General features: G+C 47.6%; 1 protein-coding gene across 1 annotated transcript in view; it reads right to left on the bottom strand.

Annotated features, from left to right (window-relative positions):
* Window positions 1-17,251: 17,251 nt before the first annotated feature.
* traf6 (TNF receptor-associated factor 6) overlaps window positions 17,252-25,806 on the bottom strand; it is a 35,056-nt gene continuing 26,501 nt past the window's right edge. Inside the window, exon 7 of the mRNA XM_086007582.1 lies at window positions 17,252-21,407. Within this exon, the coding sequence (XP_085863708.1) occupies window positions 20,481-21,407 (927 nt within the window). The 3' untranslated portion in view covers window positions 17,252-20,480. The remainder of the gene's footprint in view (window positions 21,408-25,806) is intronic.

The raw sequence follows: 25,806 nt of genomic DNA, 5'->3' as shown, positions 1-25,806 counted from the left end.
TGCCAATTGGAGTACATACCCATTATCCCTACTCTCTGCCTCCTACCTCCTAACCAATTCCCTACTCATGCCAATAACTTGCCTCCAATTCCACATGCTCTTTAACAGTTGCAGCATTATGTGCAGTTCCGAGCACCCCACTATAGGAAGGATATGAAAGTAGTGGAAAAGGGGCAGTGTAAATTCACTCAGACGTTACCAGGGTATGAGGGGATTGTGCGTATGAAGAAAGGACTTGAGGCGTTAGGACTCAGAAGGCTAAGGGTGACCTGAAAGAGGCTTTCCAGATTATGAAGGACTATGATAGGGTAAATGGTGATATACTGTTTCCACTGATTGGTGAGACAGTAATGGGAAGGCACAGATTTAAGATAATCACAAAAGGAGTTAAAGGAGTTTTTTTTAAATCCTTTACACAGAGGCTGGTTAGACTGTGGAATTCTCTGCCATAAACCACTGTTGAAGCAGAAGCCATAACTTCTTTTTAAAGGGAATTAGGTAGCTGCCTGAAAATTGGGTATATTAAAGGATATGGGGAGTTAGCACGATACAGGGATTAGACTCGGTGAGTTATGTGGAGGAAAACGCTAGCACAGACTTGATGAGCAAAATGGCTTCTTTCTGTGCCATAATGTTCCATGATAGAATTGGCCTCAGTGTCCTGATTAGGGAGGGGAAAACTGCCCAGTGTTTGTCAGTTTGCTTGCTACCTAGCACACCCTGCTGGAAAGTGTGCATGTATGCAGCACCTCCCAAACCTGCGACCTCCACCATCTGAAAGGACATGGGCAGCAGGTGCATGGGAACACCATCACCTCCAAGTCACACACACCATCCTTACTTGGAAATATATCGCTGTTCCTTCATCGTCGCTGGGTCAAAATCCTGGAACTCCCTCCCTAACAGTACTGTGGGAGTACCTTCACCACACAGACTGCAGCAGTTCAAGAAAAAGGCTCTTCTCAAGGGCAATTAGGGATGGGCAATAAATGCCGGCCTTGCCAGTGACGCTCATATTCCGAGAATGAACTTTATAAAAAATGACTGTCAATGAGGACAGGATGGGGATCAGCTCCGCTGCCTGTGGTGATCAATTAGCCTGCTGACAATCAATGTCAAGGCACACCCATGGAGAATGGTCACTAGGGCAAGGTGTCAGAAGATGCTTAGCCCTTGTGAAGTTAAACTCCAGCAAGTGGTGGAAAAAAATAGGGAAAAATTTACCAAAAAAAATTATAGCTAAAATAGTGTCAAAATCTTGAATAATTAGTTTCCAGTCTCCATTGTGAGGAAAATAAAGTACACATTCGTAAGTCGATAATATCAAACCTTGGACCATTTAAATAATGAAACAGTGAGCTCAAAGTCAGTGTAAAGTAAAAACAAGAAGGTTTCCAAACAATTCAAGGAAGCATGGAAGGAAGTAGATTGGGAAATATAGAAATGCAAAATATAGAAAAGCAAAATAAGAGATGCCAAAAAGATAAGGGGTTGAGACAGGGCATTGGAAAAGCAAATAGTAACTGACTGAGGAAAGAAAGAGAGACCATTTGGGTAGGTTTATGGGAGTTCAAGTATTAAAGAAAAATAGGTCCCTTAAAGAGGGAGTTTTACTTTTCATGTTAAGTGAAAGGGGAGTCTAGGAGAATACTTTCTTTTCAAAGTGCTCCTCTTTAATTTACAAGAAAATGAGAAGCTTACCGCAAATTTATTCGACTTTTTTTTTTTAATTGTCAGTATGAAGACCCTTGGAAAAGTAGGAGGATTTCTCTCCGTTAGTCCACTAGGGTGAGGTCAATTATTGGGAACCAACCGATTCATCCTCCCACAGCTCAATTGTAAACAGTTAATGGCACAACTTCAAAAATGGCCTGAGGGCTACTCTGGGAGCAGATCTAGCTCACTGCATGAATGATGCCGGTCTAGTTGGGTTAGTATCAGACTTGGCTCAGTGGCAGCACTCTTGCCTCAGAGTCAAGGCACCATGGGCTCTAAGCCCCATATCAGGTCTTGTACACATAATCTAGGCTGACACGACTGAGGGAGTGCTGCATTGTCAGAGGTGCCAATTTTTAAATAGGATGTAAAACTTATGCCTGCTTGGGCAGATGTAAAAGATTCCATGGCGCTATTCGAAGACGAGCAGGGGAGATCTCCTGGTGTCCTGGCCAACATTTAGCCCTCGGCTAACACCTCCAAAACAGATTAACTGCTCATTCACCTCACTGCTGTTTGTGGGGCCTTGCTGAGTGCAAATTAGTTGCTGTGTCTGCCTACATAACAGCAGTGACTACACTTCAAAAGTAATTTACTGGCTGTAAAGCCCTTTAGGATGTCCCATGCAAGTTTTTTCATCAAATCCAGCAATACTCCTGTGCACACTTAGTGGTCCCTCAGCCTTAGATCTTGGCAACTTGTGCCTAAGTCCTCGGAATTTAGGTAAGTGGGTGTGTCTGTACAGGGAGAGTGTGAATTCTGAATCAGGCAAACAGAAACTCCACCCGTGTGGATCTCTTAGTAGTTTAGTTTAGAGCCTCTCAACCATGGTGGTGGGATTCTACCTGTGAGAGACCCAGGTTTACCAAAACAAAGGGCCTCTAACCAGTTCACCGTCCTGACTGTAAAACGGATCTCCAATCCTCTCATCTAAGCTGTTTTTACATTGCTGCCATTTTAATTTTAATTTCCAGGAGACTACTGTCTGTGACCCAGCTTCCAGTGTTTAATCTGGTAAATCTGGCTCCCTTATCCTGGCCTCAGAATTGTAGATGCAGCTTCTCATCGGTCAAGAACTCTGCCACCAGACAAGGTGTCGGTCTTCCTACTGACCTTTAGTGGATTTCTTCATTGATGTAGATTGTTAGGTGAGGTTTTCAATTGGCTCTCAATTTTCTGGTGGATTGATAGATTAAACTTCTCTTCAGCTTATCCTTCTCGACCTCTCTGCAGCCTTGGACACGGTGGACCACACCACCCTCCTCCAATGCCTCTCCTCCGTCGTCCAGCTGGCTGGGACTGCCCTGGCCTAGTTCCTTTCTTATCTATCCAGTCGTAGCCAGAGAATCTCCTGCAATGGCTTCTCTTCCCGCTCCCGCACCGTTACCTCCTCATGGACTCTGCTTCAACGATGGTTTATGGCATAGAATTCCACATTCTAACCAACCTCTGTGTAAAGGGAATCATTCCTGACTGTTATCCTGCTGGAAGTGAGCGTCGTGCTGTGTCTGGCTCAATGACCACTTGGCTACAATGCGGAGAAGTACTGGAGTCAAGGAGTCATGTCTTCAGGAGAGATGGAGTAAGGAGAGAAATTTGAAGGGAATGTCAGAGGGAAAAAAACAAACCGAAGAATTTTCTTTCATTAAAAACAGAGAGCTTAATCCCTTCTATTTGGGGATACACATTTAAACTGTGCTGTTTGACCCTATACCAGGGCAATCCAGCAGCATCAGTAGCATTTGATGCTGCCATGTAAGAGAAACCAGGCCACATCCAATCTCGGGAAGCAGCCATACCCAGCTATCCAAATGGGAATCCTATAATCCCAAGGGCATCCCAGCTCCAAATGAGAGAACAAAAGAGTTAACTGCTGCTGTCAAAAAAAAGACCTCCATTACCAAATGTGAGTCAGTGTCCCCCACGGAAGATGTTGGCTAAGAACGCAGGAGGCAAGATCCTGAAAACCACAACTACACACTAGCATTTTCAATGCTCATAACATCAATAATGAGTCAGGGAAAACCACAATGTATGCATGTCTGTGGCCTAGCAGCTACACAAAGACTTGCATTTATATAGCGCATTTCACAACCACCGGACATCTCAAAGCGCTTTACAGCCAATGAAGTACTTTTTGAAGTGGAGTCACTGTTGTAATGTGGGAAACACAGCAGCCAATTTGCGCACAGCAAGCTCCCACAAACAGCAATGTGATAATGACCAGATAGTCTGTTTTTGTTAGTTGAGAGATACATATTGGCCAGGACACCGAGGATAACTCCCCTGCTCTTCTTCGAAATAGTGCCATGGGATCTTTTACATCTACCTAAGAGGGCAGACAGGGCCTCAGTTTAATGTCTTATCTGAAAGACAGCACCTCTGACAGTGCAGCACTCCCTCAGCACTGTATTGGGAGTGTCAGCCTAGCTTTATGTGCTCAAGTTCCTGGAGTGGGACTTGAACCCACAACCATTCATGAACTCAGAGTACGGGCGTGCTACCAACTGAGCCACAGCTGACACAAGGCAGAAGAGGGGACACAAGATAAAAAAAACCCTTCCCAAGACTGAACCCATCCAGGTGATCAACTGTAATGAGGAAAAGAAAAAAGTGGCAATCTTGAAGTGCCGGCAAGAGTTTATGGGGGCTAAATTGGGCCGTGTAGTCTCCGTTTTTTAGGCGCTACGCGACCACATAAGACTTGAAAATGGTGTCCGAGATGCGTGCACACATTTCCGAAAGGGGTTTGCCCACACGCGCCTAACGACCGCCGGCAACATGCAGAGCAGCGAGATGATGATGCAAATGAGTACAACGCTGATTTGACGCCAGCGCTGCCATTTTCCAACTCCCTGCTCCCGCCTCGCACAACTGAACACAATGTTAAACGGAATTAAAGATCACCCGCCTGCGCTATTTAAAGAGATCACGAACTACTTACAGGTTAGTTGCTGGATTATTTCTTCTGGCTGCTGGTACAATTCTACGTGTTTTGGGAGGTTTCCTATACTTGGCTAAAGTTTGAATACTCTACCAGCTGTTCTTGCAGTACTTTTTTTGTAAAGTAAAATATTATGCTGAAAGAAGTTGCTTCCAGACATGGGTGGCCTGGTAGGGCTTCCTCTGGGAATTGAGCATGCCTGGGAGAATGAAAAGAGGCCGCGCAGAGCAGGACAAGCTGCTAGAAGAGGGAGGAGGAGGAGGGCACTCAGCAGGAGGCCATATCCGCACAGGTTCTTCAGGGAGCAATTTGTTTTCCTCAACTTCAGTAAGGACCAATGCTTGAGACAGCTTTGCTTCACAAAAGAGGTTGTGAGTGAAATTTGCCAACTGTTGCAGCCACAACTCCAACCTCAAAGCAGGGCAAGGATAGCATTGCCTGTGGATGTCAAGGTGACCGAGGCACTTAACTGTTATACGTCTGGTGCTGGAGATATTAGCAACATCCTGCAGTTTGAAGTTCACTGCTGTATAAGGGAGGTCACTGAGGTTCTCCATACGCAGAGAGACAACTTCATCTCATTCTCTCTTGCCAAAGACAAGCAGGCAGAGAGAGCACGAGGGTTTGCACAGATTGCAGGCTTCCCCATGGTACAGGCTGCCACTGATTGCACACACATTGCCTTGCGTGCACCTCGAGTCAACTCGGCTATTTTCATGAACCGAAAGGGATTTCACTCCCTCAACATCCAGCTGGCGTGTGACCACAGGCAGCGCATCATGCAGGTGAATGCCCGTTATCCTAGCAGTAGTCACGATTCCTTCATTCTGTGGCAATCCTCTGTGCCACCTGTATCTGACCCACCACAGCAAGTCGAAGGCTGGCTACTGGGCAACAAGGGTTACATACAAACATAGAAACATAGAAGATAGGAGCAGGAGTAGGCCATTCGGCCCCTCGAGCCTGCTCCGCTATTCAATGAGATCATGGCTGATCATCCAAATTCAGTACCCTGTCCCTGCCTTCTCCCCATATCCCTTGATCCCTTTAGCCTTAAGAAATATATCCAACTCTTTCTTGAATATATTTAATGAACTGGCCTCCACCGCCCTCTGTGGCAGAGAATTCCACAGGTTCACCACTCTCTGGGTGAAGAAATTCCTCCTCATTTCAGTCCTAAATGGCTTGCCCCTTATCCTTAGACTATGACTCCCGGTTCTGGACTCCCTGGCCATCAGAAACATCCTTCCTGCATCTAGTCTGTCCAGGCCTGACAGAATTTTATAGATTTCGATGAGATCCCCTCTCAATCTTCTAAACTCCAGTGAGTATAAGCCCAATCGACACAATCTCTCCTCATACGTCATTCCTGCCATCCCAGGTATCAGCCTGGTGAATCTTCGCTGCACTCCTTCCATGGCAAGAACGTCCTTCCTCAGGTAAGGCGACCAAAACTGCACACAATACTCAAGGTGCGGTCTCGCCAAGGCCCTGTACAACTGTAGCAAGACATCCTTGTTCCTGTACCCGAACCCTCTTGCTACGAAGGCCAACATATATTTGCCTTCTTAACCGCCTGCTGCACCTGCATGCTTACCTTCAGCGACTGGTGCACAAGAACACCCAGGTCTCTTTGCACTTCCCCTTCTCCCAATCTATTGCCATTCAAATAATAATCTGCCTTCCTGTTTTTGCCACCAAAGTGGATAACCTCACATTTATCCACATTATAGTGCATTTACCATGTTTCTGCCCAATCACCCAACCTGTCCAAATCGTACTGGAGTTTCACGACATCCTCCTCACAGCATACCCTCCCACCCAGCTTTGTGTCATCTGCAAATTTGGAGATATTACATCCAATTCCCTCGTCCAGGTCATTAATATATATTGTGAACAGCTGGGGTCCTAGGACCGATCCTTGCGGTACCCCACTAGTCACTGCCTGCCACTCGGAAAACGACCCGTTTATTCCAACTCTTAGCTTTCTGTCCGCCAACCAGTTCTCTATCCAAGTCAATACCTTGCCCCCAATCCCATGTGCCTTAATTTTGCACGCTAATCTCTTATGTGGGACCTTATCGAAAGCCTTCTGAAAGTCCAAATACACCACATCCACTGGTTCTCCCTTATCTATTTTACCAGTTACATCCTCAAAAAATTCCTGTAGATTAGTCAAGCATGATTTACCTTTTGTAAATCCATGTTGACTTTGTCCGATCCTGTCACTGCTTTCCAAGTGCTCTGCTATTACATCTTTTATAATAAACTCTAGCATTTTCCCCACTACCGATGTCAGACTTACCGGTCTATAATTCCCCGCTTTTTCTCTACCACCTTTTTTGAATAGTGGGGTAACATTAGCTACCCTCCAATCCATGGGTAATGTTCCAGAGTCTATTGAGTTCTGGAAGATGACCAGCAATGCATCTACTATTTCTAGGGCCACTTCCTTAAGGGGGGCACGGTGGCATAGTGGTTAGCACTGTTGCCTCACAGCACCAGGGACCCAGGTTCAAATCCGGCCTCAGGCGACTGTCTGTGTGGAGTTTGCACGTTCTTCCTGTGTCTGTGTGGGTTTCCTCTGGGTGCTCCAGTTTCCTCCCACAGTCCAAAGATGTGCAGGTTAGGTTGATTTGGCTATGATAAATTGACCCTTAGGGGATAGGGTGGGATATGTGTCGGTGCAGGCTCGATGGGCTGAAATGGCCTCTATCTGCACTGTGGGGATTGTGTGATTCTGTGATACCCTGAGATGTAGATTATCAAGCCCTGGGGATTTATCAGCCTTCAGTCCCATCAATTTCCCTACAAATACTGATTTCTTTCAGTTCCACCCTTTTGTTCCTCAGCATCTCTGGGAGGTTATTTGTGTCCTCCTTTGTGAAGACAGAACCAAAGTATGAATTTAGTTCGTCTGCCATTTCTTTGTTTCCCATTATAAATTCCCCTGATTCTGACTGCAAGGGACCTACGCTTGACTTCACCAATCTTTTTCTCTTCACATATCTATAAAAGCTTTTACAGTCAGTTTTTATGTTCCCTGCTAGCTTACTCTCATATTCTATTTTCCTTTTCTTAATTAATCCCTTTGTCCTCCTTTGTTGAATCCTAAACTGCTCCCAATCCTCAGGATTATTGCTTTTTCTGGCCAATTTATATGTCCTCTCCTTGGATCTTATGCTATCCCTAATTTCCCTTGTTAGCCACGGTTGAGTCACCTTTTTTGTTTTATTTTTATGCCAAACTGGGATGAACAAATTCTGTAGCTCATCCATTCGGTCTTTGAATGTTTGCCATTGCCTATCCACCGTCAACCCTTTGAGTGCCATTCCCCAATCAATCCTACCCAACTCGCTCCTCAGACCATTGTTGTTTCCTTTATTTAAATTGAGGACCCTAGTCTCTGAGTCAACTATTTCATTCTCCATCTTAATGAAGAATTCGATCATATTATGATCGCTCCGACCCAAAGGGCCTCGTACAACAAGATTGCTAATTAATCCTTTCTCGTTACATAATACCCAGTCTAAGATGGCCTGATCTCTGGTTGGTTCCTCCACATATTGGTCCAGGAAACCATCTCGTAAACACTCCAGGAATTCCTCCTCCACAGTATTATTACTAATTTGGTTGGCCCAATCTATATGTAGATTAAAGTCACCCATGATGACTGCTGTGCCCTTACTGCACGCTTCTTTAATTTCCCTTTTAATGCCATCCCCAACCTCCGCCTTACTGTTTGGAGGTCTATATACCACTCCCACTAATGTTTTTTTCCCCTTAGTATTTCTCAATTCTACCCATGCAGATTCCACATCATCAAAGCTAATATCCTTCATTACAATTGTATTAATCCCTTCTTTAACCAGCAATGCTACCCCACCTCCCTTTCCTTTTGGCCTATCTTTCCTGAATATCGAATACCCCTGGATGTTGAGTTCCCAGTCTTGGCCATCCTTGAGCCACGTTTCCGTAATCCCAACCAAATCATATTAGTTTACCTCTATTTGCGCAGCCAATTCGTCCACCTTATTACAAATGCTCCTCGCATTAAGACACAAAGCCTTCAGGCTTGTTTTTTTAATGCTCTTAGACCTATTAGAATTATTATTTACTGTGGCCACGTTTGATTTAAACCGTTGATTTCTCTGACTGCCACTTTTGTTTGTCTCCTTCCTATGTTTTGCTTTTTTCCCTGTTTCCCTTTCCTCTGTCTCCCTGCTCAGGTTCCCAACCCCCTGCCATTTTAGTTTAAACCCCCCCGAACAGCGCTAGCAAACCTCCCCGCAAGGATATTTGTCCCGTTCTGGTTCAGGTGCAACCCGTCCGACTTGTACAAGTCCCACCTTCCCCAGAAGCAGGCCCAGTGATCCAGGAAACTAAAGCCCTCCCTCCTGCACCAACTCTTTAGCCACGCATTCATCTGCTCTATCCTCCTATTCCTATACTCACTAGCACGTTATCCACTCCTGACATGGCTCATGACTCCGGTCTGGAACCCAAGCATATGTACACAGCAGGCCTACAGTGAGAGCCATCCTGCCACAAGGAACGTTATACGGCACACGATCGGCGTCCTCAAGCAACGCTTCCACTGTCTGGACCGCTCTGGATGAGGCCTGCAGCACTCAGCTGAGCATGTTTCAAGATTTGTGGTAGTATGCTGCACAGCCTGACCACTATGAGGGAACAGCCCTTGCCACCACCTATCAGGCGAGAAGCTGAGAAGCAGGAGCACAAGGTGGAGGAGGAGAAGGAGGAAGTGCAACAGGATGTGGAAGAACAGGAAGAGGACCATGTAGACAGCTCCTTTCTGCCTGAGCTCTACATGATCAGATTATTCATGAGCAATACCAGTAACCTCAACCACACTGCCCCATTCACCAACAGTCCCACGCTTCTTATCTTTCCTTTATCACTGACCATATTTCCCACAACACAAAAATAAAAACCACCAGAAAATGTACATTCAAATCCAATTTTATAAATTCACTCATTGAATATTGCATAAAAAATTTAATTAATCACACTTGAGCATGCCCTTAGTGGCTGTCTTGTGTGTGCTCTGCCTGTCCTAGTGCTCCTACGAGGTGTTTCCCCAGTGGCTGCAGCATGTCTGGTGGAAGGCTGCTGACCTTCAGTTGAGAACACTGCTAATGGCCTTGGAGAGCGACCTCATGCAGCTCTGGGCCTAGACCCAGCTTCAGACTGCACCATCTAGCCCTGGGCTAACAGGCAACAGCAAAGGGCACTGGCAGGGTGGCAGTGGTGAGAGTAGGAGTGCTATCATCCAGAGAGCGGACAGCAGGTTCGTATCCAGGGCCATGATGGTAGCAGTCTAAACTTCCACCGAAGCACTTAGGTCTTTGACGGAAGCTGTTTGTGCTGCAATGGAAGCTGTGACATCGGCCTTCAGACGCTGCATCATGCTAGGTTCCACAGGTATGCTGATGGAGGTGACCACCTGTTACATGCTGGAAAGGGTGGGCGCCAGGCTCTGCACAAAGCCCTGTGTCAAATTGGTGCTGGACTCCTCCATGCTCCTTGACATTGAACACAGTCTTTCTGGCAGGCTTTCCAGAGCACCAACCATTTGGTTGTGTACATCCATCAGCCTTCTTCTGTAATAACAACAGAAAATGCTGGAAAAATGCAGCAGGCCAGGCAACATCCGTGGAGAGAAAATAGAGTCAACGTTTCGGGTCTAACCCTTTTTCAAAACTGGAAAGGAAATGAAATAGATCGAAAGGCAGGGCTGGGAGAGAACAAAAGAGAAGTGAAGAGACATTAAGAGGTATTCAAAACGAGACGGTGATAGGACTAGTGGAGACAAAAGACGGCTCTAGATGAGGTGTGAAATGTTCTGGCAGAATGAAAGACAGCTGCCATGTGGGAGAGAGAAAAAAAAGGGGGGGTGGGGAAAGGGCCAAAACAAAGATGTGGATAAAATATAAGTAAAAATGTAATAGGGGCCGAGGTTATGATCTGAAATTGTTGAACTCGATATTGAGTCCGGAAGGCTGTAAAGTGCCTAATCGGAAGATGAGGTGCTGTTCCTCGAGTTTACGTTGAGCTTCCGTGGAACAATGCAAGAGCCCGAGGATGGTGAGGTCCGAGTGGGAATGGGGCGATGAATTAAAATGACAGGCGACCGGAAGCTCGGGGTCCCCCTTACGGACTAAACTGAGGTGTTCCGCAAAGTGGTCACCCAATCTGCGTTTGGTCTCCCCAATGTAGAGGAGACCGCATCGTGAGCAGCGAATACAGTATACTAGATTGCAAGAAGTACAAGTAAATCACTGTTTCACCTGGAAGGGGTGTTTGGGGCCCTGGACAGTGGGAAGGGGGGAGGTATAAGGGCAGGTGTTGCATCTCCTGCGCTTGCACGGGAAGGTGCCGAGTGAAGGGGAAGGGGTGCTGGGCGTGATAGAGGAGTGGACTAGGGTGTCTCGGAGGGAGCGGTCCCTACGGAATGCTGAAAGGGGAGGGGAAGGGAAGATGCGTTTGGTGGTGGGATCACTTTGGAGGTGGCGGAAATGGCGGAGGATGATCCGTTGAATGTGGAGGCTGGTGCGGTGAAAGGTGAGGACAAGGGGAACCCTATCGTGGTTCCGGGAAGGAGGGGCAGGGGTGAGGGCAGAAGTGCGAGAGATAGGATGGACACGGTCGAGGGCTGTGTCAACCAAAGTAGAGGGGAATCCTCGGTTGCGGAAAAAGGAAGACATGTCGGAAGCACTGGTGTGGAAGGTGGCATCGTCGGAGCAGATGCGGCGGAGACGGAGAAACTGGGAGAATGGAATAGAGTCCTTACAGGAGGCGGGGTGGGAGGAAGTGTAGTCCAGGTAGCTGTGGGAGTCAGTGGGCTTGTAGTGAATGTTGGTCAATAACCTATCCCAGAGATGGAGACGGAGAAGTCGATTTACTTGTACTTCTTGCAATCTGGTATACTGTATTCGCTGCTCACGATGTGGTCTCCTCTACATTGGGGAGACCAAACGCAGATTGGGTGACCGCTTTGCGGAACACCTCTGTTCAGTCCGTAAGGGGGACCCCGAGCTTCCGGTCGCCTGTCACTTTAATTCACCGCCCCATTCCCACTCAGACCTCACTGTACTCGGGCTCTTGCATTGTTCCACGGAAGGTCAACGTAAACTCGAGGAACAGCACCTCATCTTCCGATTAGGCACTTTACAGCCTTCCGGACTCAACATCGAGTTCAACAATTTCAGATCATAACCTCGGCCCCCATTACATTTTTGCTTATATTTTATCCACATCTTTGTTTTTTCTCTCCCACATGGCAGCTGTCTCCCATTCTGCCAGAACATTTCATACCTAATCTAGAGCTGTCTTTTGTCTCCACTAGTCCCATCACCATCTCGTTTTGAATACCTCTTACTGTCTCTTCACTTCTTTTGTTCTCTCCCAGCCCGGCCTTTTGATCTATTTAATTTCCTTTCCAGTTTTGAAAAAGGGTTAGACCCAAAATGTTGACTCTATTTTCTCTCCACGGATGTTGCCTGGCCTGCTGAGTTTTTCCAGCATTTTCTGTTGTTATTTCGGATTTCCAGCATCTGCAGTATTTTGCTATCGTACTAGCCTTCTTCTGTAGCCTGGCCCATCATGGTCATCATCTGAGTCCTCTGCAGCAGAACTAGTGTGCGACCTTGCCCACCAGAGAGCTGGCACCTGCACTATCCTTTCCTCCAACCAACCCTGGCTCCTGCACACTTGTGCCTGGTGTCTCACCATATGGAGATCCCTCCTCTATCCTATCGCAGTGTCAATCTCTGAGCTTGTGACTGCGAATATAAGATCTAGCGATGGTGTCTCATCCTCCTCTGATTGGGGAGGTTCCAGTTCTTGTGTATCTGAAATGAAAAAGGGACAAGGGTTGGGTTGTGGTAAGGGGGAAGAGGGGAAAGTAAGAAGTGTGTGCTTACACCATATGCCGCTTGTGAGTCAGAAGAGATTGTGGGATGAGGGAGAAGTGGGATGAGAAAAGCAGGATTAGTTATACAGATTCCTTCATAATTGATCCCTCTAGCCCCGCCAGTAGCCACGGCCTCAGTGATGCCTCTTCCCATGATGGCCAATACCGTCTCCGCCATGGGGGTTAAAACAACCATGTACACTATCCTCCTCGAGTTCTTTCCTGCTGCCTCCCGTCATGCGCCACCTTCTCTTACAAGAAAGAGGGAAGTGTGTAAGTGAGTTGGTTGTCATGGTTGAATAGCTTCCACTGTATATGAGCTGTGAGTTGTGGGTACGAGGCTTGGAACAGTGCTAAATGTATGAGGGTGAAGTAAAGCATATGAATTGAAAGGTTGAGTCCTGATTGATAGAGATTTTTGGTAGGTGGGTGAAAGAGGTGTGGTGCATTATGCTGTGGATGAGGCTAGTGGTGCAAGTGGTAGGATATGGCAGGGAGGCGACGGAGTGCGACAGGGAGGTGACTAGAATGTGACGGACAGGGAGGTGACTAGAGTGCGACAGGGAGGCGGCGGCGGAGTGCGACAGGGAGGCGGCGGCGGAGTGCGACAGGGAGGCGGCGGCGGAGTGCGACAGGGAGGGCGACAGGGAGGCGACGGGAGCGCGACAGGGAGGCGACGGGAGCGCGACAGGGAGGCGACGGGAGCGCGACAGGGCGGCGACGGGAGCGCGACAGGGAGGCGACTGGAGCGCGACAGGGAGGCGACGGGAGCGCGAGAGGGAGGCGACGGGAGCGCGACAGGGAGGCGACGGGAGCGCGACAGGGAGGCGAGGGGAGCGCGACAGGGAGGCGACGGGAGCGCGACAGGGAGGCGACGGGAGCGCGACAGGGAGGCGACGGGAGCGCGACAGGGAGGCGACGGGAGCGCGACAGGGAGGCGGCGGGAGCGCGACAGGGAGGCGACAGGGCGGCGACGGGAGCGCGACAGGGAGGCGACGGGAGCGCGAGAGGGAGGCGAGGGGAGCGCGAGAGGGAGGTGACTGGAGCGCGAGGGGGGAGTGACTGGAGTGCGAGAGGGAGGTGACGGAGTGCGACAGGGAGGTGACGGGAATGCGACAGGGAGGTGACGGGAATGCGACAGGGAGGTGACGGAGTGCGACAGGGAGGTGACGGAGTGCGACAGGGAGGCAATGGTGTTGACAGGATGGCTCTGCATGTTATTCTCTGTGGTAGAGGTTGCTGGGTTGGGCGGTACCATCTAAGTACTCTACCTCGACATACAACCTATACACATTCACAGTATTGTAACATGCTGTGGTCCTACTGCAAAATCCACGAATACAAACAAAGTTCTAAGAAAATAAATGATGTCAGCAATAACTATAATTCTTTCTACTGGTTTAACTTTTAAAACCATCCCTGACAATGAGTCTCTTTTTAATGAGAGTTCTGAGGCAGCAGGGTGATTATAGGACTATGGTGGAGCATTTTAAAACAATTTATTTACATCAATTTCCAATCTAAGAGCAGAGCACTGCCCCCAAGCAGCTAACTGAACAGGATTTGAACGTAGAAAACAATATTAGAGGTTTATTAAGAAACAAATTAAACAGATGAGCAGCCCCACAAAGCCATGAATCTGCATAATAAACTTGCACAAGGAGCTGTTGCCTGGAGTGTTTCAGCATTGTGAGAATAGATTGGACCCAGTACAAAATTAATACACATACAGTAAACTAATGACCAAACAAACCATACCCATCTTCCAACTCTTTCTCCACAGCCGCCTCCAGAGATACCGGGGGCCTTGACCCTGGGGACAGCCTGTGGTCTGCTGGCAGTCCGCACTTCATCCACCCATACCCCATATACCAGCACCCACCTAACTCGGGCTCGCCCTCACAAACCCTCAGGTGAAATATCCATGTGCGGCAAACCAGAGGTCGACGATTCCACCTACCAGGTGCAGAGCTTCTCCACGCTCTCTCCCGTGGCCGCTCGCACCGTGCTGGTCCCCCCACCACTACCCCTAGCTGCTCCCTTCTGAGCCTTTCCACCAAACTGGGCCAACAGAGGAAGCCGCAGGAGCAGATAGCGGTGGCCAGGAGCAGAGACGCAGCGAAAGAATAACAGAGCAAAAGAGAGAAAACAAAAGATCTCAGTGTAATGTATATACCTTTAAGGGAGGAACTATCTTTTACAGCTCATGTATACTGCAGTACCGGCAGTGACCACACCTGTATATAGCACTGAGTAGTAATCTGTACAGATCAGTTCCAGTGTGAGCCACGTTGAGTAAACACCTGTCGTACCGTTCTCCTGCAGTCCGTGTCTTATTATACACAGACACAACACTCAGGATGTGGAGAGAATTGAAGGTCAACTCGTCCAGAATAGAAGTTCCTCAGTTGGAATGGTGTCCAACCCCCGAGTATTTGCTGTTCAGCAAGCAACAATCCCACCTGAGTCTCATAGACCCAGGGTCGCCCCTCCCCCTCCCCAGACAGCTTCCAGTCCCCACACCCCCTCCCATTGATAAACGTTGTCCCTCCCTGCCCGTGAAAGACCTGAATGAGAACAGCGGCTCAGTACAGGTAACACATCCAAGCTACCTCACGCTGCAAACCAGAGGTGAACAAGTATTTTTTAAACTTCAGATCGATTTCCCACCCCCTCCTCTCTGGAATGCAGTTCAACCAGTGCGAGCTCTCTTTCTCAGCCATCAAGGCAGCCCCAAAACTTCAAAGGAATTCAGAAACATACAAACTAGATTGACAGAAATACTTAATATGAGCAGCCCGAGGCTCAGATTGGGCACTAACTGCAAAAAAGGTTTGTCTAATTTAGTAAATGGGACGGTTTCAGGTTCCACGGTGAATTACTCACGAATAGATTTCAAGAGTATGTTGGTGCATCAGCACAATGTGGAAGGGTGTGAGGGGGATAGGAGCATGCGGCCCTTCTCCCCCACATCAGCACATTTATAACAACTGATGAATTTATGGTTTCTGTGACAAAAATTAAGCATTTAAGTCTAGTTTCAGCTTGGTAGTGGGTCCTTTAACTCAGTCATATTACATAAGTTTAAAATGAGCTACGCTCAGAATGAGGTGCCCAGTTTCCTTTGCCACAAGAACTTTTCAATTGTCTGCCGAGGCTATTGACTTGTGGGAAGAGCCAGCCCAGTCAGTTCAAACACAAACACCTGTGATTTGTTCAGTCAGGGGAACTGACGGTACTGTTTTAATTTAGCCAAGTTACTCAAATCCACACAGCTCGAGCATGTTGCGGTCATTGAATTAGCTTGGCTTGCTCAAATCAGAGTCAATGTGGCTCTTCAAGGAGGCTGATCAAGGCAAGCAGCGCCCATAATTGATGCAACAAATATACATAGTCGATCTTCTGTGCTGGCAATGCCTGCTGACATTTGGGGTGGGGTTTTGGGGGGAATGTGGCCCTCAACAGTTCCCTTCCCATCTCCTGCTCCAATCACTCATGTTTCCCCATCCCCTTGCTCCCTCAATGTCCATAACTTCTTCACCACCTCACTACCCCCTCCTCTTCCGATCAACCCCTCACATCCATCACTAACCCTACCTATTCTCCTTCAAAGTATCTACTCAACCTCTGGATCTGCCCCTCTGCATATTGTGTCACAACCCAGGCTTTTGGAGAGGCTGAGGCCTGCAAGTAAAACCTTTAATGAATGCATTAAAATACACTAAAGACAATTCAATGGATAATTGTAATCATGTCATTGGAAAATTTGTATTTAAACTCCTAAATTTCAGACATTAAAACAATTAAGTCACTGAGGGAAAAAATGACAGATCGAAATGTTATAGGAAAGTTGAGAAATTTGCACCACCCAGTGGCCACCCAGTAACATGGTTACTCAGAGCAATTTTTTTAATAGAGGAACTGCAAGTACACCTCCGTTCAGTCCGTAAGGGTGACCCCGAGCTTCCGGTCGCCTGTCATTTTAATTCACTGCTCCATTCCCACTCGGACCTCACCGTCCTTGGCCTCTTGTATTGTTCCACGGAAGCTCAACGTAAACTCGAGGAACAGCACCTCATCTGCCGATTAGGCACTCTGCAGCGTTCTGGACTCACTATCGAGTTCAACAATTTCAGATCATAACCTCGGCCCCTATCACATTTTTTCTTGTAATTTTTCCACTCCTTTCCCCCACCCCCCACCCTTTCCTTTTGTTTCTCTCTCACACTTGGCAGCTATCTCTTGCCCTACCAGTACACTTTACACCTAATCTCAGCCTATTACCATCTCGGCTAGCTCTTTTACTTCTTTTGTTTCTTTCACTTCTTTTGTCCGATCGCAGCCCTGCCTTCGATCTATTTTCTTTTCTTTCCAGTTTTGAAGAAGGGTTCAACCCAAAACGTCAACTCAAATTTCTCTCCACATATGTTGCCTGACCTGCTGAGTTTTTCCAGCATTTTCTGTTGTTATTTCGGATTTCCAACGTCTGCAGTATTTTGCTATCGAACTGCAGGTACAGGTTTTCTGACAGGGAAAATGTGACTAAAGTCTACGTAACTAAATGGGAAAACACGATTACAGCACCACCTACAGGTGTCATAGGCAGTTACAACTATAACAGTGGCATTGATAATTAATATTGAAAAGTCCTTGGGAAGTGTTTACAAGTGATAATACATCAATTTTAATATACACAAACATATAAATCAGCAGAGCTCCCATAGGATGCAATTAAGGCAAAAAATACACTGCTCCATAACAAAAAAGGAGTTATTAACAAAGTGTGATGGGGAGCCTGACAAAGTAATTGCAACACTTGCACAAGGTATACACTATAACCAACACTTGTTCGACACACATATAACCATATTTATAAAATTAGAATAGAAATTGTGAAACAATCTTTATTTTGAGACATCATTCATAGTCTTAACATCTGTAAATATATACATTACCATTTATTCATCTATTATCCACTAAGTTTGTTTGTTAGTAATGGCCTAAAAAGGGGGTCTGGTGTCTGCTATTCTGCTGCATCCCAGGAGTTTCGAGGAGATTCTTGTGGAGGTATGGGATAGGTCCAGTAAGTGAAGATCGCTGAAGAAAGATTTTCTGTTTGTTATTCCAGGCACGCTATTAAACCTGATATCAGAGCTGATGACAGGATTCTCCAGACTGTAGGGAGCTAAAGAAGTAACAAACTTGCAGCTATATAGCACCTTTCATGTCTTCACATCATCCCAAAGCATTTTACAGCCAATGAAGTACTTGTGTGTAGTCGCTGTTGTAATGTAGGAAATGCGGCAGCCAATTTGTGAACCGCAAGGCCCCACAACAGCAGTGAAAAGTGGCGCTGGTTAAGGGATAAATGTTGGTCAGGACAATGGCCCATGTTCTTCTTTGAATAATGCCATGGGATATTTTAGTTCGACCCGACAGCGCAGATGGGGCAGCGGTTCAACAATTCATCCGAAAGACAGCATCTCTGACAATGCAGCACTCCCTCAGTACTGCACTGAAGTGTCAGTCTAAATTATGTGCGGACAGCTCTGGAGTGGGACTTGGCCCTACCATCATCATCATCTATGAGAGTGGTCTAAAATAGACAAGGTGAAACATCTAGAGGAAGACGGGTAGAAAAGACCCAAAAGCATAAGTTTCATTCTACTGTTTTATGGAGTTTTCAATGTTTGTATTTTTTCTCTCTCACCGAGAGCTCACCTCCTGGCCGAGCTAACATTCCTCCCTTAAACACCATCACCAGATTAACTGCTCACTCACTGCATGGTCTTTTGTGGAATCAGGCTAGATGGCAGCCATCATAGCCTAAATGTCAATCAATGCGCTTCAAAGTGATTCATTGTATGGGAAACTCAAACATTTGAGAAATCCGATACACAAGTCTTTTCCTTTTAACAACCGACAGGTGTGGACTGATGCTAGTTTCATGGGTGGCAACTGCTTTCCACCGCTTCATCCAAGGGGCCATTCTTTACATGTGATCCCCAACAGGTCACTCAACTGTAAACTGCGTCCCAGCTAAACCACCGTCTTGTCCTCACCAGCCTCCACGTCCATGCCTTGGAGTCGGAGTCAACGGAAGAGATCGCTGGTGAGTTGTCCCCGCCACAGCCCAGCAGCGCTCCGGGCAACTGTAGCACCTCACCTGCTGCCCCAGCCGAATTCAACACAGACCACTGCCTTAACCTGGGACCTACATGGGTTTAGTGCGACAGTGGCTGGTGCCTTTACCCACTTTGGGGGGGGGGGGGGGGGGGCGGGGGGGAGAGAGAGAGAGAGCCTCATTGATTAATTCTGGAGGTGGATGTGAAGTAGCCGGAAACGCAGGTGCTTTTAGTGAAGAAAATTAGAGGCCCAAGGATACAGCAGGATTAATGGGAATGGTTAAGGTGTGGAATTTCTTCTCCTGGTGGGATGGTCTTTGTCAGGGGTAGTCTCTGCAAAAACAAAATATATGGTCACCATCACTTCGCCGGGGTGAAGCGCATTTATAATGAAAGCAAGCCGACTGTTCTCCATGGACCTGGAGCACCTCCGCAATGAGCACCTTTCACCTAACAGGCAGGATACACTGACAGGACTGGGATTATATATATATAGCACCTTTTACGTCCTTAGGACATCCCAAAGCGTTGCACAGCCAATTAAGTATTTTCAAAAAAAAGAAATGAAGTCACTGTTGCAATGTAGGGCAACGTGGCAGCCAATTTGCACACAGCAAGCTCCCACAGACAGCAATAAAGTAAACAAGATTATATGTTCTTTCATAAGTGGTGCTAGTTAAGGGATAACTGGGGGCCAGGACACTGGGAGAACTCCCATGTTCTTTTAATAATGCCAATCCTCGAGGTCAGAGCAAGTTAAGATCTCACGTTCAATGTCGGGTTTTTGCCAAGTTAGCCTATTTCAGCAGTGACAGAAGGGGTGCTACAACTGAGCTTGGCGCCCCTGGAATCTGGAGTGAGAGGAGGGCGAACCACATTCAGGAATCGTTGCTGGAAGTGTGGACATCGAGAGGGGAGAGGGGGGCAGGCGGAGATGCCCCCCAGGGGTGAACTGCCTGCTAGCACCCGCTGTCTTGGCTCACACCTGAAAGAACGGTCACTCAGCGCAGCTACTAGAACTCACCCGGCAAGGAAACTGAAGCTTTCAGAAGAGGGGAGAAAATGGGTGCAAGGAGGAGGAAGAAAATAAACCCCGGCAAAGCGGGAAAACGGCCCATCCCCTGGTACTACAGTCCGACAAAAACACAAAGGAACAGAGGCCCCGGAACTTGGAACATGCGCCGTACAAGACAGGACTGAAGTGTTGGCTCAATATTGGTCAGAGCAGGAGATAGTGGATCAGATGAAGAACAGCTCTCACACCAGTGAGCAGGAAACATACTCCCTACACATTCAGCCCCACTCAGCACCAGCATCCTTTACCTTGACTAGCATAAAAATATATATACATTCGCATTTAATTATACAACACACACATGATGCCAGGTACATTAGACTCATCAGCTTAATCGCACTCTGATACAGGGCACACGCACAAAGCCTACCTGCATTCATCAACAAGGTATGAAAATAAAATTCTGTATAAAATACAACAAATAAAAAATGTCTGACAGCGTCAATTCAAATTGACCTGCCTATCTGTACTTATCATGATGTGGTTACAATGCCCATCAGTGATTCTTAAACATTCAGATCAATGGGCGATTCTATTTTTGACAGCAGTGACTGAGGAAGGAGGCCCTCCCCCTAATCCCCGGTAAAGTAACACTGTTAACTGGCTGTGTTGTACAAGGCCCCAGCCCTTGCCTTGGCAGAGTAAAGTGATGCCATTAAACGGCGGTGTGGCACAAGCCAGGTGTCACAGGCCGCCTTCTGCCGAGCGGGGCTGGAAGTCATCTTTCCTCGTCCAGTTCAGGTCCGCCCGGGTCACAACCTCGCAGCGGACCAGCAGCGTGTCATCCTTCACGTACATGCGCTGATTGAGGGCCTTGAGGTGCAGGAAGGTGACATAGCCGAAGCCCTTGGGGTTGCGCGGCAGGGTAGGCCTCTGGAAGGCCAGCAGCTCGGGCTTGCTCTCCATGACCTCCTCGTGGTTCTGCTTGACGGGGCCTTCGGACTGGTCGAGGATGGAGAGCCGGATGGTGCCCTGGAAGGGCCAGGACAGGTAGCTGTCGTACTCGCCCTGCATGGTGTGCACGAAGAGCGAGATGTAGTTGGAGCAGCGTTGGGCGCTGGGTGTCTGCAGGTGGAGGCGGAGGCACAGCTTGTAGCCCGGCTTGCCCGTGTAGAAGCCGGGGCTGTGGAGCACCACGGGCTGGTCCTCGGCCTGCGCCAGCAAGTGGGCGCTGAACTTTTCTACCTTCCAGATAAAAATCCCATTGAACTGCTGGGCCTCCATCTCGCTGAGGCGTTCCTCCAGCGCACGGGCGCCGCGCTTCAGCTCCCCCACCTGGCCGCTCTGCGTCTCCATCTTGGCGGCGAGCTCGCGGATCTGGTGGTCTTGCCGCACCAAGCGGCCCTCCAGTTGCTGGATGGTCTCATTCAGGTTCTGGACCAGGGGCAAGCAGTCACACGATGCCGAGGCCCTGTGCGGCAGTGGTGGAGGCGGCTGAGAGTGCGAGGCCTGGAGCGCTGACGGCTGGAAATCGACCTCCGAGCTCAGCACGTCGATGCAGGACACCGGAGAGTTTAGTCCCGTGCTCACGCTGCGCAACGTCTGGGCCATCATCCGCATGTGGGCCTGCGTGTAATCCTGCAGGTGCATGGCCAGGTCATTCCTCTGCATCTGAATGAGTTGAAGCAGTCGTGTTAGCCGGCTTCCGTTCTACAGCATGCAGTAAATTAAATTTTACAAATAAAAGCAGCAACAACTTGCATTTATACAGCGTCTTTAACGTAGTAGAACGTCCCAAGGAGCAATTATCAGACAAAATTAGACACAGCCATATAAGGAGATATTGGGACAGGTGATCAAAGGCTTGGTCAAAGAGGTAGGTTTTAAGGAGCCTCTTAAAGGAGGAGAGAGAGGCAGAGGGGTTTAGGGGGAATTCTGGAGCTTAGGGCCTAGGTCACCAAAGGCACGGCCGCCAAGCTGGGGGTCTGGCGGAATCGGGGATGCGCAAGAGACCAGAATTGGAGGAGCGCAGAGCTCTCGGAAGCTTTCAGGGCTGGAGGGAATTCGAGTTTGGGAGGGGATTCATAGAAATATAGAAGATAGGAGCCGGAGTAGGACATTGGGCCCCTCGAGCCTGCTCCGCCAGTTAAGGAGATCATGGCTGATCATCCAAATTCAGTACCCTGTCCCTGCTTTCTCCCCATATCCCTTTAGCCGTAAGAAATATATCTAACTCCTTCTTGAATATATTTAATGAACTGGCCTCAACTGCCTTCTGTGGTAGAGAATGCCACAGGTTCACCACTCTCTGGGTGAAGAAATTCCTCCTCATCTCTGTCCTAAATGGCTTACCCCTTATCCTTAGACTGTGACCTCTGGTTCTGGACTCCCCCACCATCGGGAACATCCTTCCTGCATCAAGTCTGTTTAGTCCTGTTAGAATTTTATCAGTTTCAATGAGATCCCCACTCATTCTTCTAAACTCTAGCGAATATAAGCCTAATCGACCCAATCTATCTTCATGCGTCATTCCTGCCATCCCAGGTATCAGCCTGGTGAATCTTCGCTGCACTCCCTCCATGGCAAGAACATCCTTCCTCAGATAAGGCGTCCAAAACTGCACACAATACTCAAGGTGTGGTCTCACCAAGGCCCTGTACAACTGCAGCAAGACATCCTTGTTCCTGTACTCTAATCCTCTCGCTATGAAGGCCAACATACCATTTGCCTTCTTAACCGCCTGCTGCACCTGCATGCTTACCTTCAGCGACTGGTGCACAAGGACACCCAGGTCTCGTTGCACTTCCCCTTTTCCCAATCTATTGCCGTTCAGATAATAATCTGCCTTCCTGTTTTTGCCACCAAAGTGGATAGCCTCGCATTTATCCACATTATACTGCATCTGCCCAATCACCCAACGTGTCCAAATCATACTGGAGTTTCTCTGCATCCTCCTCACGGCACACACGCCCACCCAGCTTTGTGTCGTCTGCAAACTTGGAGATATTACATCTAGTTCCCTCATCTAGATCATTAATATATATTGTGAATAGCTGGGGTCCTAGCACCGATCCCTGCGGTACCCCACTAGTCACTGTCTGCCAGTCGGAAAAAGACCCGTTTATTCCAACTCTTTGCTTCCTGTCTGCCAACCAGTTCTCTATCCAAGTCAGTACCTTACCCCCAATCCAGTGTGCTTTAACTTTGCACGCTAATCTCTTATGCGGGGCCTTATCGAAAGCCTTCTGAAAGTCCAGATAGACCACATCCACTAGTTCTCCCTTATCTATTCTACCAGTCACATCCTCAAAAAATTCCAGATTAGTCAAGCATGATTTACCTTTTGTAAATCCATGTTGACTTTGTCCGATCCTGTCACTGTTTTCCAAGTGCTCTGCTATTACATCTTTTATAATGGACTCTAGCATTTTCCCCACTACCGATGTCAGGCTTACCAGTCTATAATTCCCCGTTTTCTCTCTACTGCCTTTTTTAAATAGTGGGGTTACATTAGCTACCCTCCAATCCATGGGAACTATTCCAGAGTCTTCAGAATTTTGGAAGATGACCAGCAATGCATCTACTATTTCTAGGGCCACTTCCTTAAGTACCCTAGGATGTAGATTATCAGGCCCTGGGGATTTATCGGTCTTCAATCCCGTCAATTTCCCTAACACCATTTCCCTACAAATACTGATTTCATTCAGTTCCTCCCTCTCATTAGATCCTATGTTCCCCGACATCTCTGGGAGGTTATTTGTGTCCCCCTTTGTGAAGACAGAACCAAAAGTATGTATTTAATTGGTCTGCCATTTTTTTGTTCCCCATTATAAATTCCCCTGATTCTGACTGCAAGGCACCTACGCTTGACTTCACCAATCTTTTTCTCTTCACATATCTATAGAAGCTTTTACAGTCAGTTTTTATGTTTCCTGCAAGCTTACTCTCATACTCTATTTTCCCCCTCTTAATTAATCCCTTTGTCCTCCTTTGCTGAATCCTAAACTGCTCCCAATCCTCAGGTTTGCTGCTTTTCCTGGCCAATTTATATGTCCTCTCCTTGGATCTTATGCTACCCCTAATTTCCCTTGTTAGCCACGGTTGAGCCACCTTTTTTGTTTTATTTTTATGCCAAACAGGGATGAACAAATTCTGTAGTTCATCCATGCGATCTTTAAATGTTTGCCATTGCCTATCCACCGTCAACCCTTTAAGTAACGTTCCCCAATCCATCCTAGCCAACTCGCGCCTCATACCATCATAGTTTCCTTTATTTAAATTCAGGACCCTAGTCTCTGAGTCAACTGCTTCACTCTCCATCTTAATGAAGAATTCGATCATATTATGATCGCTCCTCCCCAAGGGGCCTCGCACAATAAGATTGCTAATTAATCCTCTCTCATTACATAATACCCAGTCTAAGATGGCCTGATCTCTAGTTGGTTCCTCGACATATTGGTCCAGTTCGAGTTTGGGAGGGGATAGGCCAGAGAGGTATTTGAACACAAGGATGAGAATGCAACTGCAATAATCTAAATATAGTCATAGGAATTGAGTTAGAGAAAGATTGCAAGTGCTGGAAATCGGTTTTAAAACAAAAAGGAGAAACTGCTGGAAATGCACAGGTGGTCAGTGAGCAACTAAAAGAGGACAGAGAGGGGTTAATGTTTCAGTTCAAGGGCCCTTTGGCAGAAGTGGAAAAGGAAGAGTGCAGCGTCCTCTACAGGACCGACCCAAGCAAAGGGGGTGGGGGGAGGGGAAGAGAGACAAGACAGCGTTGTTAAAACTCGGAACTCCGACTTGCAGAAGTGTTAATGCTCACCATTCACTGGGGAGACTATTTGAACGGCAATAGATTGGGAGAAGGGGAAGTGCAGAGAGACCTGGGTGTTATTGTGCACCAGTCGCTGAAGGTAAGCATGCAGGTGCAGCAGGCGGTTAAGAAGGCAAATGGTATGTTGGCCTTCGTAGCAAGAGGGTTCAAGTACAGGAACAAGGATGTCTTGCTACAGTTGTACAGGGCCTTGGTGAGACCGCACCTTGAGTATTGTGTGCAGTTTTGGTCACCTTACCCGAGGAAGGACGTTCTTGCCATGGAGGGAGTGCAGCGAAGATTCACCAGGCTGATACCTGGGATGGCAGGAATGATGTATGAGGAGAGATTGTGTCGATTGGGCTTATACTCACTGGAGTTTAGAAGATTGAGAGGGGATCTCATCGAAACCTAAAAAATTCTGTCAGGTCTGGACAGACTAGATGCAGGAAGGATGTTTCTGATGGCCGGGGAGTCCAGAACCAGGGGTCATAGTCTAAGGATAAGGGGTAAGCCATTTAGGACTGAAATGAGGAGGAATTTCTTCACCCAGAGAGCGGTGAACCTGTGGAATTCTCTGCCACAGAGGGCGGTGGAGGCCAGTTCGTTAAATATAGTCAAGAAAGAATTGGATATATTTCTTGAGGCTAAAGGGATCAAGGGATATGGGGAGAAGGCAGGGACAGGGTACTGAATTTGGATGATCAGCCATGATCTCATTGAATGGCAGAGCAGGCTCAAAGGGCCGAATGGCCTACTCCTATGTTTCTATGATAGGACTAGCAGTAGGCCATTCAGCCCCTCAAGCCTGTTCCGCCATTCAATTAGATCTTGGCTGATCTGTACCTCAACTCCATCTACCTGCCTTTGTTCCATATACCACAATACCCTTGGCTAATAAAAATCTATCAATGGCGGGTTTGAAATTTTCAATTAACCCCCAGTCTCGACAGCTTTTTTTTTGGGGGGGGGGGGGTGTGGGGGGGCGGGGAGAAAGAGCTCCAGAGTTCCACTACCTTTTGTGTGAAGAGGTGCTTCCTGACATCACCCCTGAACGGCCTAGCTATTATTTTAAGGTTATGCCCCCATGTAAGCTTTCTACACATTTAAAGCTTCCTGCCTGAAGGGTGAGCAGTGAACCCTCTGAATCGTCACAAGAACAGAAGGTAACCAGTCAAAGGTACAAATAACTGCTTTTAAAAAGGGGCAGCTACTGGGTTTATTAGGCTGCAAAACAACTGGTCATAAACAGTTCTC

This window comes from Somniosus microcephalus, chromosome 15 (genome assembly GCF_052327205.1).
Source record: "Somniosus microcephalus isolate GS21.2 chromosome 15, FLI_Smic_1.0, whole genome shotgun sequence".
NCBI classification, from domain to species: domain Eukaryota; kingdom Metazoa; phylum Chordata; class Chondrichthyes; order Squaliformes; family Somniosidae; genus Somniosus; species Somniosus microcephalus.
The sequence above is the reverse complement of the archived record's forward strand: the minus strand, read 5'-3'. Positions and strand labels throughout refer to the sequence as shown.